Source organism: Castor canadensis, chromosome 19 (assembly GCF_047511655.1).
Source record: "Castor canadensis chromosome 19, mCasCan1.hap1v2, whole genome shotgun sequence".
Taxonomy (NCBI): domain Eukaryota; kingdom Metazoa; phylum Chordata; class Mammalia; order Rodentia; family Castoridae; genus Castor; species Castor canadensis.
In genome coordinates, this window is record NC_133404.1 from 312,700 (window position 1) to 326,301 (window position 13,602).

The following is a 13,602-nucleotide window of genomic DNA, read 5'->3' on the forward strand; positions in this document are numbered from 1 at the left end:
TGAAGAGTTCTCCAGAGCAGAATTTAAACCCCTTCGTGACTTGCTTCCTGCTGACTCCAATCTGAGCATTCTTCCTATGGTCTCCCCTCTGCCCCTGAGCTCAGGGCTCTTGTACCAGCCATTCCTTCTGACTACCCTCTGTTCTTGCCTCTGACCACTCAAATGCAGTAGTCTCTTGGCCCACACCCCCAGCACCCTATTTCATTTGCTCCATAGCAAAGGCAATGATACTTTTCAGCTGGGCTTGTCTATCACTTGCTTATTTGCCTGCTTCTCCCACCATACTAGGCCTGGACCAAAGGGACAGGCTAGTCCTGAATCCCCGGTGCTAAGCCAAGTCTGGCACAAATGCTCGCCTCAAATCCCGACAACCATCTTCGATATGTGAGAACTCTGGAGGCTCTGCAGGCTCAGGACCCGAGACTTGCTCTGCCTGACCAGGGAGCTCACCGTCCTTGAAGGATTCCCGCCCTCTCCACCATGCTGCAGCCTCTTGGCTCATCTTTCTCACGCCCTGAACCCGACTTCCCGGCAGGGCACGCCGGCCTTGCAGGCCCTTCTCAGACTGCGCTCCGGACAGCAGCTGTCTCTCCCTGGCACATTTCAGGGATTCGAGAACACCAAGGTTTGTCTAAGGTGGATCTCCTGGATGCCGGGTCCAACCATGAACCCATCAGGCCAGAGGGATCCTCACTATCTATGATAATAGCCCCCCGAGGACGCGTCCCCCTCCTAGCCAGGGGCCCCCAGGGTCCTGAGGGAGCGAGCAGGAGGCTCCACGCCTCAAGGGCACCGAGGACATCCAGGCCGGAATCTGGGACCAGCCAGCTGCACGCCGCGGAACCTTTCTTCACCGGCCTCGCTTTCCGACCGGTCGGCTTAGGCGGAGGCACCGCACTTCACCGTCCCCCGCCCTCTCCCGGCGCTGCCTGCGGAGGCTCGTCTTCCTCCCACCCCGGTTCCGGCGCTGCTCCCGCGGGAGCGGTCCGCGTCGCTCTGCGCCCACCCACGCGCGGCTCGCCGACGCGTCCTGCGGAGCCCGGCCCTTCCGAGCTCCGGTGGGCGCGCGCCCCGGGCTCCCTCGGAGGCAGTTTGAGGCCTGGGGCCGGGTCGCGTGAGGCGCGCCCCCCGCTCGCCATCCAGGACCCCGCCGGCGACCCGTAGCGCGGGCGCGCGCCTGTCGCAGCCCGCAGGAAGGAGGGGTCCGGCCTGAGGCCCGGGGCGGCGGCCGCCATGGAGATCCCCTCGGCCCAGGGCCGGCGCCTAGGGCCTCGGGGGCGGCCCTGACCGCGCTCCCCGCCCGGGCCGGGTCGCGGACGTGCGCCCTGCGGCTCCGCCCTCCCCGGGCCGCGCGGCTGCCTGGGCGCGGCGGCGGCGGCGCCCTGTTGAATGGGCTGTGAGGGCCCGGCTCTGAAGTGCGGGCGGACGCGGCGTCCGGGGGCGCCAGGCAGCAGCCGAGGTGGCGACCAAACGGGTGCTGGAGTTGGCGGCGGCCATGGAGGGCCTGGCCGGCTATGTGTACAAGGCGGCCAGCGAAGGCAAGGTCCTGACCCTGGCCGCCTTGCTCCTCAACCGGTCCGAGAGCGATATCCGCTACCTGCTGGGCTACGTGAGCCAGCAGGGGGGACAGCGCTCCACGCCCCTCATCATCGCCGCCCGCAACGGGCACGCCAAGGTGGTGCGCTTGCTGCTGGAGCATTACCGGGTGCAGACGCAGCAGACCGGCACGGTCCGCTTCGACGGGTAGGTACCGCCCGCCTGCAGGTGGCGCTCGCGGCCGGCGCCCCCCCCCCCCGCCCCGTCCCCTGCGGGGCCGACGCGTGTGCGGGGGCGGCCGACGCTCCGGGGCTTGTCTTTCCCGGTACTGGCGTCCGAGCCGAGATCCGGAATGAACGAGGCCCGCCGTTAGGTTGGAGGACCCCCGCCCCCCGCGGATCGCCGGGGCATTCCCGTCCGAGGGAGCCCCCCGAAGCGCGCAGCTGCCGCTCGGGTGTGGGGGGAACCGTCACGCAGATCCCCGGCTCCAGGGCGTGGGGTCGGCGCGCTGGACAGAAGTGGCCATGGACCGGCGTCTCATTGCGGCCATTGTTCCCTGCGATGATGATTCGGGGAGGCCCGGAACACTGTCATTCAGCCTGAGCAATTCCGATCGTCACAGTTAAAATGTGCCCGTGGGGCTTAATTGTACGTGTTTTTGGGTGAGATAAGGAACACGGACTTGCCACGTTCTGACATTGACATCCTCCTCAGCTGGAGGATGGTGGAGTGTTTTCTGGGCTACTGCATAAGGAGTTTGCTCCCTTGATTATACTTGTATTTGTTGACCTGTGCCAGCGTATAAGCTCTTCGAGCGTTTTCTTCCTTTCAAGTAGATGGGGTCTCAGCATAAAGATAGTTTAGTTCTGGTGATTAAAAATGCCTCGTTAAAACTGTTTGAAAAGCATTTTTCCCCTCGGGACAGCCTCAGTCTCCCAACTGCTAGGATTACAGGCTCGCACTACCACACCAGGCTTTGAAGTATTTCTTTTTTAAGATGACTTACAGCAATGTTAATTCTTTGTAGGTTTAAATAATAAAAGCTTTTTCTTTTGTTTTAAATGACAGGAAAATGTTTCAGAGTGTTACATTCTAGTGAAATGATAGCCATGGTTGGTAGCTTGTGGTTGGGACCACCTCTGTAGACATTAAGAAGATGGTGATGACCAAAGATGGCAGCCTGGCTCATTTTGCTTTCCCTTACTGGCTTCTGTCACCTCTAACTTCCTCCATTCTCTCAGCCTTACTTGCTTCCAGAGGAGTGAAACAGAGTCCTGACCCTCTGCATCCTTACAGCTGTGTAGCCACCTGTGTCCTTTAAGCTAGGAGCCTCTCTGCAGCTACAGCTGCCGGGAATGCAAAGGTTAGGAGATGGAGGTCTGTGTGGGTAGGGAGAACAAGTGGGAGAGAGAGGTTCTGATGAGTTTAGATGGGCTTTGCTTTTTGCTGTCTTCCTGGATCTTCAGAGAGAGCTATTTTGAGGTGGTAATGAAAAGAACCTGCAATGACTAGAAATGCACTGAACCTTCATGCCTTGCCTGTATTCTGCACCTGCCAGGGAGATGAAGGGGTTCAGCAAGCAAACATTTACTGAACATCTCCTGTGTGCTAGACTATGGTAAAGAGTCATAGAGGCTAATGACACAGTGTTCCCACTGTGGAGGATGATAGTCTAGAAACAGAAATGGATACATAAATGAGTAATTGCAGATGCCTTGTTATTTAGGCTTTTAGATGTCTTTTGGACTAGTGAGGGAAAACAGAGGGAGAAAGAATACTGAGGTTTGCATGGCGGAATCAGGGAAGGCTTCAGTGAAGAGGTATTTAAGTTGAGTTTTAAAGAACAGTAGAGGAGCTTGGGATGTAGCTCAGTGGGAGTGTGCAAGGCTCTGGGTTCAGTCCCCAGCAAGGCAAAAACCAACAAACTGAAAAGCAAAAACATACCGGTGCAAGGAAACATTGTGTAGCTAACCATGTAAGTGTCACAATATATTATGTATTTTTTGTTTTGATAGGTTACATTAATAGCTTGAAAGGATATTCTGTAACTTGAGACAAGTGTTAGAAGAAGTGTTTCCTTACGTTTGATGCATTTTGTGATAGTCAAAGACTGGAGTGTGATGTCACCTACCTCATAGGATTATTGGTGAGCGGTTACGTGGGAAACAGTGAGAAACACTACATTAGTAAGCATTTTTCTGCATTCTGATTTAAGAAATCGTGATCAAGTTCAAGGTCATTAAGACAGTCTGTTCTTTCACTTTTTTATTTATTTTATTTGGTGGGGCTGTGGTTTTAACTCAGGGCTTCATGCTTGCAAAGCGGGACCTCTACCCTTTGAACACACCTCCATAGTGTGTTCTTTTAAAGAATCTCTTACTGTTGGCTTTGACTCAAGGCTCATTTTTTATGTATAGATTTAGGCACTCTAGCACTATTTATTAAAAAGATCATACTTTTGGCCAAGTGCCAGGGGCTCACACCTGTAATCCTAGCTACTTGGGAGTCTGAGATAAGGAGGATCAGTGTTCGAAGCCAGCCTGGGCAAATAGTTCATGAGACCCTATCTCTAAAATAACCAGAGGGAAATGGGCTAGAGGTGTGTGGTTCAAGTGGTAGAGTGCCTGCTTTACAATCAACCAAGCCTTGAGTTCAAACCTCAGTGCCCCCCCTCAGTCCCCAAAACCTCATATTTTCTACCTGAATTTGTTTTCTTCTTTTTTTGCGGTATTGGGGTTTGAACTCAGGGCCTACACCTTGAGCCACTCTACCTGCCCTTTTTTTGTGATAAGGTCTTGTGAACTATTTGCTGGGGGTGACTTCAAACCATGATCCTCCTGATCTCTGCCTCCTGAGTAGCTAGGATTACAGACCTGAGCCACCTGCTCCTGGTGAAATTCTACCTGAGTATCATTGGAGCCTCTGTCAAAAAACAGGTTTTTGTTCGTGGATGCATTATTTTATCCTGTGTCAGTCTTAATTACCGTAGTTTGACTTTCAGCTTTATTCTTAAAGATTATCTTGGTTGCATTTCCACATATGTTTTAGTCTTTCTACACACATGTATATGTACACACACATAGGTCACACAGCCTGCTGGGATTTTGAGTGGACTTATTGAGTGGCACAGGTCATTTTGGTGGACAGTCCACATCTAACCATGAACTTGGGCTATTTCTCCATTTATTTAGTTTTTTTTCTATTTATCTCAGGAATGTTTTAATGATTTTCAGTATACAAGTCTTACACATTTTTGTCTGGTTTACTACTAGATGTTGATATTTTCCGATGCTGTTGCAAATGGCAGATTTTGACTGAAAACTTTTTTTGAGTTTGCATATGTGATCATGAACATTAAAATAAGTGAATTTTAACTGAACTGTTTGTAAACATTATAGATGGCAGCCATTAAAACATATCACTGATGTAATATTGTTCTTGGCTTTTTTTTTTGACAGGGCCTTGCTGTGTAGTCCAGGCTGATCTTGAACTTGAAATCCTCCTGCCTCCAACTCCCAGGTGGTGGGATTACAGACTTACTTTATCATGCCCAGTTGTGATTATTATTTAGTTAAAAAAGATGAATTCACAAGTGAATTTTTTGTTCTTAATGTAGTTCTGGGGATTGAGCCAAGGCCTTGTGCATGCTAGGTAGGCGCTCTACCACAGAACTAAACTCCCAGCTCCCAAATGGCATTTTTGTGTTTTTATTATTTTGGGTGGGACTGAGGTTTGAACTCAGGGCTTCTTGATTGCTAAGCAGGCGCTCTACCGCTTGAGCCACACCTCCAGTTCATTTTGCTCTGGTTATTTAGCAGACGGGGTCTCTTGAACTGTTTGCCTGGGCTGGCACTGAATCATGATCTTCCCAGTCTTAGCCTCTCAGGCAGCTAGGATTTACAGGCATGAGCTCCAAATGGTATTTTTATAAAATAAAACTTTGAAAAGAAACGAGTAAGTTTCTAGTTTCTTGAGGTGTGTGTTAACATGGAGATACAGATCTTTATCGTGCAGTTTGATTAGTATCTCACTTTAAATACCCATCCATGTGGATTCCATGCAGATCAAAATGTAGGACATTTTTAATACCTCCAGGCCTCTTCCTAGCGTCCCTTCCCTCTTTCTGTCCCCAGTGGTGACCATTGTTACTGAGAAGGCTTTTGCTTCTAAACATTTTGTGTCATTATTTGAAACTGAAGAACTAATTGCTTCAATCATTACAGAGTGGGTATTTTTAGCAAAAGTAGTACAGGGTGTTTTTGGGATGTTAACTGGGGTTAAAGTATAATAATTATATGTCTCAGTTAGTTTTGTGTTGCTATAATAAAATTCCCAAGACTGGGTAGTTTATAAACTATGGAAATTTATTTCTCACAGTTTTAGAGATTGGAAAGTTCAGGGTGCTGGCAGGTTCGTTTGTGTGGTGAGGACTAAATCCAGAGAGGAGGAATGTTGGCTGCTTACATGGTAGAAGGCAGCACAGCAAGCCAGCCATCCACTGCAGCAGGACTCTTGCAAGGGCCTGAGGTTCAGTCGGGAAGGGAAGAACCTTCATTTCCTAATCACCTTTTCTTGTTGCAGTACTGGAGATTGAACCCCAAGGCCTTGCACATGTTGGGCAAGAGCTCTTCCACTTGAACTATGCCCCCAGTCCTCTCAAAGGCCCCTCTCATAATGCTGTCACATTGACAACACCTGAATTGTGTCGGGGACACATTCAAACTGTAACACCAGAAAGATTTGTGTTCTTTTTTCCTTCCAGGGAGGTACAGTCTGACCTGTGTTACAACGTAGTGTTGTATAGTAGGAGGCCCTTTAGCAAGATTTTTGTTGCCTGTCTTAATTGCTCTAGTCATTAATTCTTTGGGCATATCTCCTCAACACTACCAGGTATACTGCTATGTAGCGCAGTAGATCTGCACGTCTCCAGCAAAAGTCCATGTTTTTTTTAGGACTTATGGTCAGTAGTAGTATTAAATGTTGGGAAAATGAAATTGGGGAAAGATTGGACTCCTGCATGAGTCTCATTTTGTATGTTAAGTACCACACCTGGAACATACCAGGTACTCTTGACGCGGGTGGTAACTGCAGCCAGAGTCCACAATGTCTATTTGGCTTTCCCGGAGAACTAGTTGTTTCCCATCGTGGTTTATTTCAGGAACACACAGAGCTACACAATAGACACACACATATGCACACATACTTTAAAAGCTTGAGTTTTAGATACTTGAGACAGGGTCTCCCTATGTAGCCCAAGCTGGTCTTGAACTTGCAGTTCTACTGCCTTAGTCTCCTGAGTGCTGGGATCGCAGATGTGTGCTATTGCACCCAGCTACATCTTAAAAACTTTTAAAGTGGAGTATAATACACTCAGAAAAATGCATTAATTATAATTCCTTACAACTATAAAGTAAACACATTCATTTAATAAGTCTTCATTGTGCTTTCTCCCCAAAGGTAACAGATATTCTTTACTTAAAAAAGAGGAAAAACATACTTTAGAAGTGACAGTAATAACAATTTTACAGAGCTCATAACTAGCTATAAAAACTACATAAAGTGCTTTGCTGACATGACCTGGTTTTATTTCAGCCGAGGTGATGTTCTTCCAGTGTCCTGAGAATGAGGTCTTGGTCGGTGTGGGTGCATACGCCTTTTCACTGTGTTAGGGCCCTGTTGTCTCACTGTTTGCTCTGTTCTCTTCCTGTGCAGGTATGTCATTGATGGTGCAACTGCTCTCTGGTGTGCTGCAGGAGCAGGGCACTTTGAAGTCGTTAAACTTCTAGTCAGCCATGGAGCCAACGTGAACCACACCACAGTAACTAACTCCACCCCACTGCGAGCTGCATGCTTTGATGGCAGACTGGACATTGTGAAGTACTTGGTTGAAAATAATGCCAACATCAGCATTGCCAATAAGTATGACAACACCTGCCTGATGATTGCGGCATACAAGGGGCACACAGATGTGGTGAGGTACCTGTTAGAGCAGCGTGCCGATCCCAATGCTAAAGCCCATTGTGGAGCCACAGCGCTACACTTTGCAGCAGAGGCTGGGCACATAGACATTGTGAAAGAGCTGATAAAATGGCGAGCCGCCATTGTGGTGAATGGCCATGGGATGACACCACTGAAGGTAGCTGCTGAGAGCTGTAAAGCCGATGTGGTCGAGCTGCTGCTGTCTCATGCCGACTGTGATCGAAGAAGTCGGATCGAGGCTTTGGAACTCTTGGGTGCCTCCTTTGCAAACGACCGTGAGAACTATGACATCATGAAGACATACCACTATTTATATTTAGCCATGTTGGAGAGGTTTCAAGATGGTGAGAACATTCTTGAAAAAGAGGTTCTCCCACCGATCCATGCTTACGGGAATAGAACTGAGTGCAGAAACCCTCAGGAGCTGGAGTCCATTCGGCAAGATAGAGACGCTCTCCACATGGAAGGCCTCATAGTTCGGGAACGGATCTTAGGTGCTGACAACATTGATGTCTCCCATCCCATCATTTACAGGGGGGCTGTTTATGCGGATAACATGGAATTCGAACAGTGTATCAAATTGTGGCTTCACGCTTTGCACCTCAGGCAGAAAGGTAACAGGAATACCCACAAAGATCTTCTTCGATTTGCTCAAGTTTTCTCACAGATGATACATTTGAATGAAACTGTGAAGGCCCCAGACATAGAATGTGTTTTGAGATGCAGTGTTTTGGAAATTGAACAGAGTATGAACAGAGTTAAAAATATTCCAGATGCTGATGTCCATAGTGCTATGGACAACTACGAATGTAATCTGTACACCTTCCTGTACTTAGTGTGCATCTCCACCAAGACCCAGTGCAGCGAGGAAGACCAGTGCAGAATTAACAAGCAGATCTACAACCTGATCCACCTTGACCCCAGAACTCGGGAAGGCTTCACCCTGCTGCATCTAGCCGTCAACTCCAATACCCCAGTCGATGATTTCCACACCAATGACGTCTGCAGCTTTCCCAACGCACTTGTCACGAAGCTCCTGCTGGACTGTGGTGCCGAGGTGAATGCTGTAGACAACGAGGGCAACAGTGCCCTTCATATTATCGTCCAGTACAACAGGCCCATCAGCGATTTCCTGACCCTGCACTCCATCATCATTAGCCTTGTTGAAGCTGGCGCTCACACTGACATGACAAATAAACAGAACAAGACTCCACTAGACAAAAGTACCACTGGGGTGTCTGAAATACTGCTTAAAACTCAGATGAAGATGAGCCTCAAGTGCCTGGCTGCCCGAGCAGTTCGGGCTAATGACATCAACTACCAAGACCAGATCCCCAGAACTCTGGAAGAGTTTGTTGGATTTCATTAAGTGACTGGATATGTAAAATCGTTTAATGTGGTGCTAAAAAGTAAAGGACTTTAATCACAGACAATAGAATTATGTGTTCATAAATTCTACTTCTTTTTCCATTACCTTTCTACCCATCCTTCCCTACTTCTGTCCTTGGCCTTCTTGCCTCATTGCTAATCGATTTCAAGCACACTTTAAGCAAAGTCACATTGTGTAGGTGTAATTATGGCACTTGGAGATTACTCACTTAACTATTCGTCTTTCATTTTTTAAAGGAGAGAATATAAGATATTTTGCTTGTAATGAGGGACACGTGATTTAAACTTGATGTTTTAAACAGCCGCCTACAAAAATATTTCTGTTTGAGCTCATGTCCGTGTATTATCCATGCAGCGGTTTTGAGGATGTCGTGAGAAGAACTGAAAAGGGACATTTAAAGTAACGTGAGATCAGGTGTGCACATGCCAACTGCTGAGATGCTTCCACTCCTCCACTGTGATGTGCAGTGATACAGACCTAACCACAGGCTAACCTGAAAAAGTATGCTGATCTAATAACAGCTACAAATTTATAATCCATTTAAATTGTTGTGTTATACTGAGTAGTATACTCAAAAGGTAATCTTAAACCAACTTTTCAGAGACTATTGCTGGACTCTTTGCCTTTGGGCTTGAATTCTTTGAAGTCTCTGCTTTAATGTAATTGATCTCACTTGCAGCAGTCTGCATCTGATAGCTCACAGACTTGTGAACATAATGAAACAAACTGCTAACGTGTAGTTTTTCGGTCTGTGTTGGTCCCCTTCTCCCCTGTGGGCTGGTGGTGTACCTTTTAAAATTTGGAAATTACTTTTCCAGAGAGCATTTACTTATGCTTCTGTAAGGTGAAAAAGAACCAGGATATCTTTTGATTGTTTTACTTAGTCCAGTACAAGAAGTAGGAAAATCAGTAGTGTGCTACAGGAAGTTAAGTGCCCTTGATGATGAGAGTCTCGACGCCACTCAAAAGGTGTTGCAAGAGCTGCACATTCTTCCGTCACAGAATGCCACTCATTCTGACAGACTGTACAGAGACCTTTGTTCTTTTTTGTTTTAACAGCCACATTTTAACTATCAAATGAGTATTCTGTGATTATCTTTTAAGCATTACAGAAATTCAAGTAAAAGGTACACACCTATTTCTGTTGATGCTGAAAATGATAAAATTAGCTGTATCTAATTTTCTCTCTAGTGCCAAATGAATGCCTTAGCTACTCCTAGTGCATGGTACTTTAAGCAAAGACCTGCAGCTTTGTTCTCTTTAATGAAAAGCATTATGACGATGTAGTATCAGATAAAACCTGTAAGAGTTCGGTGAAATTTCATGTGTGACTTTTGCTTTATAAAATACAAGAGAGAAGTTGCAATTGGATCAGTATAAAATAATGACCAAGCCAAAATCAGCACCTATAGGGCCTTAAATAGAGATACTCTACAAAATGATGTGCTTTGGAAGGTGGGAGGGGAGGTGTTAAACACTTCCCTTAAGGAAGGATGCAAGGTGTGCTTTCTATAGTTCCACTTTGTGTGTCTTCTTGCTGGGGTTAGGAGTGTTTTGATGGTAAATTCTGTTATGGGAATAGATTTCTGTTTTCCTAACTTGAGATTTTCCAAGGAAGGCTTGTAGGATGGCTTACAGTTGATATTGGAATGAACCCTAATTTGGAAATTACTGACCTTGATCCTTCTGGTGTGAATCAAGGAAATACTGTACTTGCTCTTGGCACTTCTCAGTGGCCTGAAAGAGAAGGTGCACTTCCTCCAGGTGAGTGAACCCCGCCTTTGCCAAGCTCAGTCAGACCCTTTACAGTCTTAAGGAATAGTTGTATACTTAGTTTTCAGTTGGTTTGGATCTTAATGTCTATGAGTTTTAAACACCAAAATTTAAAGAGTAACAAATAATGTTGCATGTTTTAAAAACACATTTCATCCCCTTTATCCAAAACCAGCACCATTCCAGAGATGGTTTATTTATAAAATGAGGGTAATGATTATATACATATACATACTCACATCAAATTTAATAACTGAGAAGATTATTGGAGAAAGGAAACTGCTGATTGAAAAGCTGACAAAGTTGGAGAAAGAATATGAAGCCTGGAGTAAACTGTGCTAAATGGTAGCGATTTTTTTTAACCACAATACGTAGGACATTGTGTACCATCTTGCTGAGGGTCTAATTTTGTCTTGTAATACCAATCCAGATGTGCATTGTGAAACACCTGTATAAAACCATTCTTGAAATAAGTGATCTACATGTCTGTTTTTTACATTTGTTTTTGGTAGGATTACTTTAACATGTTTAGCCAAAGTCCTTCATGAACTTTTTTTAATGGAAAGAAGGTAAAAGTGATATTTGTGTATCTCAGCTCATTAGGCTTTCTTCGCTTTACAACCACTTTTGTCATTTGATGTTTCTTATGGATAGAATTAAACTTCCTTGATAGAATCACAGATTTTCTCAAACTTCTCTGTCCTGCCTGGGACTGCTCAGATAATCTGGATAAAGTGGACACCCAGAAGGACCCTTTCATTCACAAATCATGAGAAACTTAAAGTGGGTTTTCTGCTTTTAGTGGAGGTAGTAAATTGAGCGCTTGAGTTTCAATAACTATTAAACTCAAGGAACCGGCAGTAAACCCATTCCACAAGGGGATAAAGAAGGGGCACCTGTGCATAAGAGCCAACTTCAACATCCTGATTGCTCCCACAGCCCAACTGTCTCACGGTTCTTTGCTGTGGGAGCTTGAAACATGCACCAACCAAAAAGTAGACCAGCTGCAAGCTTTGGTCTTACTTTCTCTTAGGAGGCCTTTGTTATAGTGATAGTTGTGAGAACTTAAATATGATAGTACTGGTTGAAGTAAAATAGGGCTTGGAGGCATTGGCTGCCTAGATGCAAGCACTCTGACCAGTGCTTCTGAAGACTTAGATTTCCTGGAGCAGCAGGACCACTTTGGATGAGTCATCAGAACTGCTTGTTTTCTTCTCAGGATGGGGTGGCCTGAGGAGTGAGTTGTTGGGCCTTGGGTTACAGTTTGCTGGTTTGGAAGCAGCGAGTCGATGAACTCATGAGAGAAATGTAAAGATCCTGTTTTTGTGGTAGATTTTCAGCTAGCATATGTGTCAGTGCACAGACGATTGTGTTCTGGTTTTTTCACTGACTGTATTGTAACATTAAAAGGAGTGCAAAAAAACAAAAACTGTCTTTTGTTTTAGCCCAGAAGGCTTTAAGCTGTGTTGGTTCTTCTGAACGCACAGCCGTTGTGGACGTCCTCTCTGGAAAGCGCAAGGCCCCTCGTGTTTGCCACATTGCAGTACTTTCAAAATGTTTCTGCAGATCTGCCCAAACCTTCAGACAGAATGGGTTGTACAGTAGCCTCTGCCCCAGATATGGAGCCTGAAACACCTACTACATCGATAATGGTGGTATCCTAATTTTTAAAACTGTAAATGTGGTCTCTAGTCCTAGGTTTGTAGTATGTACCTTTGTGTTAATGTGTAGGGAAGGGACAGTGACTTGACGGTTATGGGGCGTGCATCTCGATGTGTGTGCAGGGGTGAATATTGCTAAATTTCTAACAGCTTTTCATTTAGGGCTGCGTCATGTGATGATGGCCTAATCAGAACAGTGAAGGAGCGAGGACACAAGCTTGCCAAGTGGTGAAGCAAACAGGTTTTGTATCTTTTTTATCAGGTGTTGTAAAATTTGTGCATGGCTTTTTTTGTTGTTGTTGCTTAGTAATTGGTAGAGAAAAAAAGGAAAAATCTCAGCTTTCCTAACCTTTTCAGAGGTGTATAGTCGGGGAGTAAAAATCGGACTGGCATTTACAGTATCAACCCCGTCCTGCAGCCTTCCATGCAAGAGGACCTGTAACGCTGTATTCTAGTAATTCACTGTGACTTATAACAAACCAGTGATGTCATTCTATTGTGCTCTTTTGTCAAGCCACCTACGTGACTTTAATAAACATGGTGAACTTGCTGACTGCACCAGAGGTCTGTTAGTGATTTATAATTGCATGATACTTTGAGTTTGACATGTAGAATCATTTTAATTTCATGACAATTGACAGTCCTAATAGCTCAGCTAATTTGACACTAACAATCTTGCTGTGTAAAAGGAAAAGTGGTGTTTGTGTTCAGTAAATGTTTAAAAAAACTACCTTGAAGTTTGTGTCTTTATTGTTCAATGTAAGATGGTCTTTTGAGCTCATTAAGAAAAAGGTTGTTGAGGTTATACATGTGTGTGGAAAAAATTCATATATTAAAGAATTAATTAAACTAAACAAGTTCCTTTTCTGTCCCTCCTCACATCACAGTTGAACTCATTAGAGCAATAGTTATGGATAGTTTTTTGGAGTCACTTCCATAATTATTCTGTGCATATATGTATTTTTTACTTTATTTTTGTTAGTGTATGTTAATTGTACAAGGTTTCATTGTGATTATGTCCATATTTGTGTGTATATTTTTTTCATTTCCGTATGAATTGATTTTTAAAAACAACTCATAGCATTTAATTCTCCAGATGGACTTAAAGTGTATTTAGCTAGATCTTACTGGAGGACCTTCAGGTTTCAGTTTTTGATACTGTGACTCATGTCACAGTGAACATCCTTATGTGCTCACGTGGCAAATTGATTCCTCATGCTGGGATTGTCTGGCTCTTAATGGCTGTGCCTTTAATGTAGGTGA

At 45.3% G+C, this 13,602-nt stretch overlaps 1 protein-coding gene across 1 annotated transcript; it reads left to right on the forward strand.

Moving 5' to 3' along the window:
- Nucleotides 1-1,337: 1,337 nt before the first annotated feature.
- Nucleotides 1,338-13,069, forward strand: Fem1b (fem-1 homolog B). The gene is made up of 2 exons (XM_020166569.2): nt 1,338-1,743; nt 7,249-13,069. Exons 1-2 carry the CDS (start codon nt 1,496-1,498, stop codon nt 8,882-8,884), a joined length of 1,884 nt encoding a protein of 627 aa, XP_020022158.1. The 5' UTR covers nt 1,338-1,495; the 3' UTR covers nt 8,885-13,069.
- The last annotated feature ends 533 nt before the right edge of the window (nt 13,070-13,602 follow it).

Coding starts and splice junctions, on each gene's coding strand:
- Fem1b (XM_020166569.2), top strand. CDS start 1,496: ATGGAGGGCCTGGCCGGCTATGTGTACAAGGCGGCCAGCGAAGGCAAG. Junction 1,744..7,248: donor GGCACGGTCCGCTTCGACGG/GTAGGTACCGCC, acceptor CTTCCTGTGCAG/GTATGTCATTGATGGTGCAA.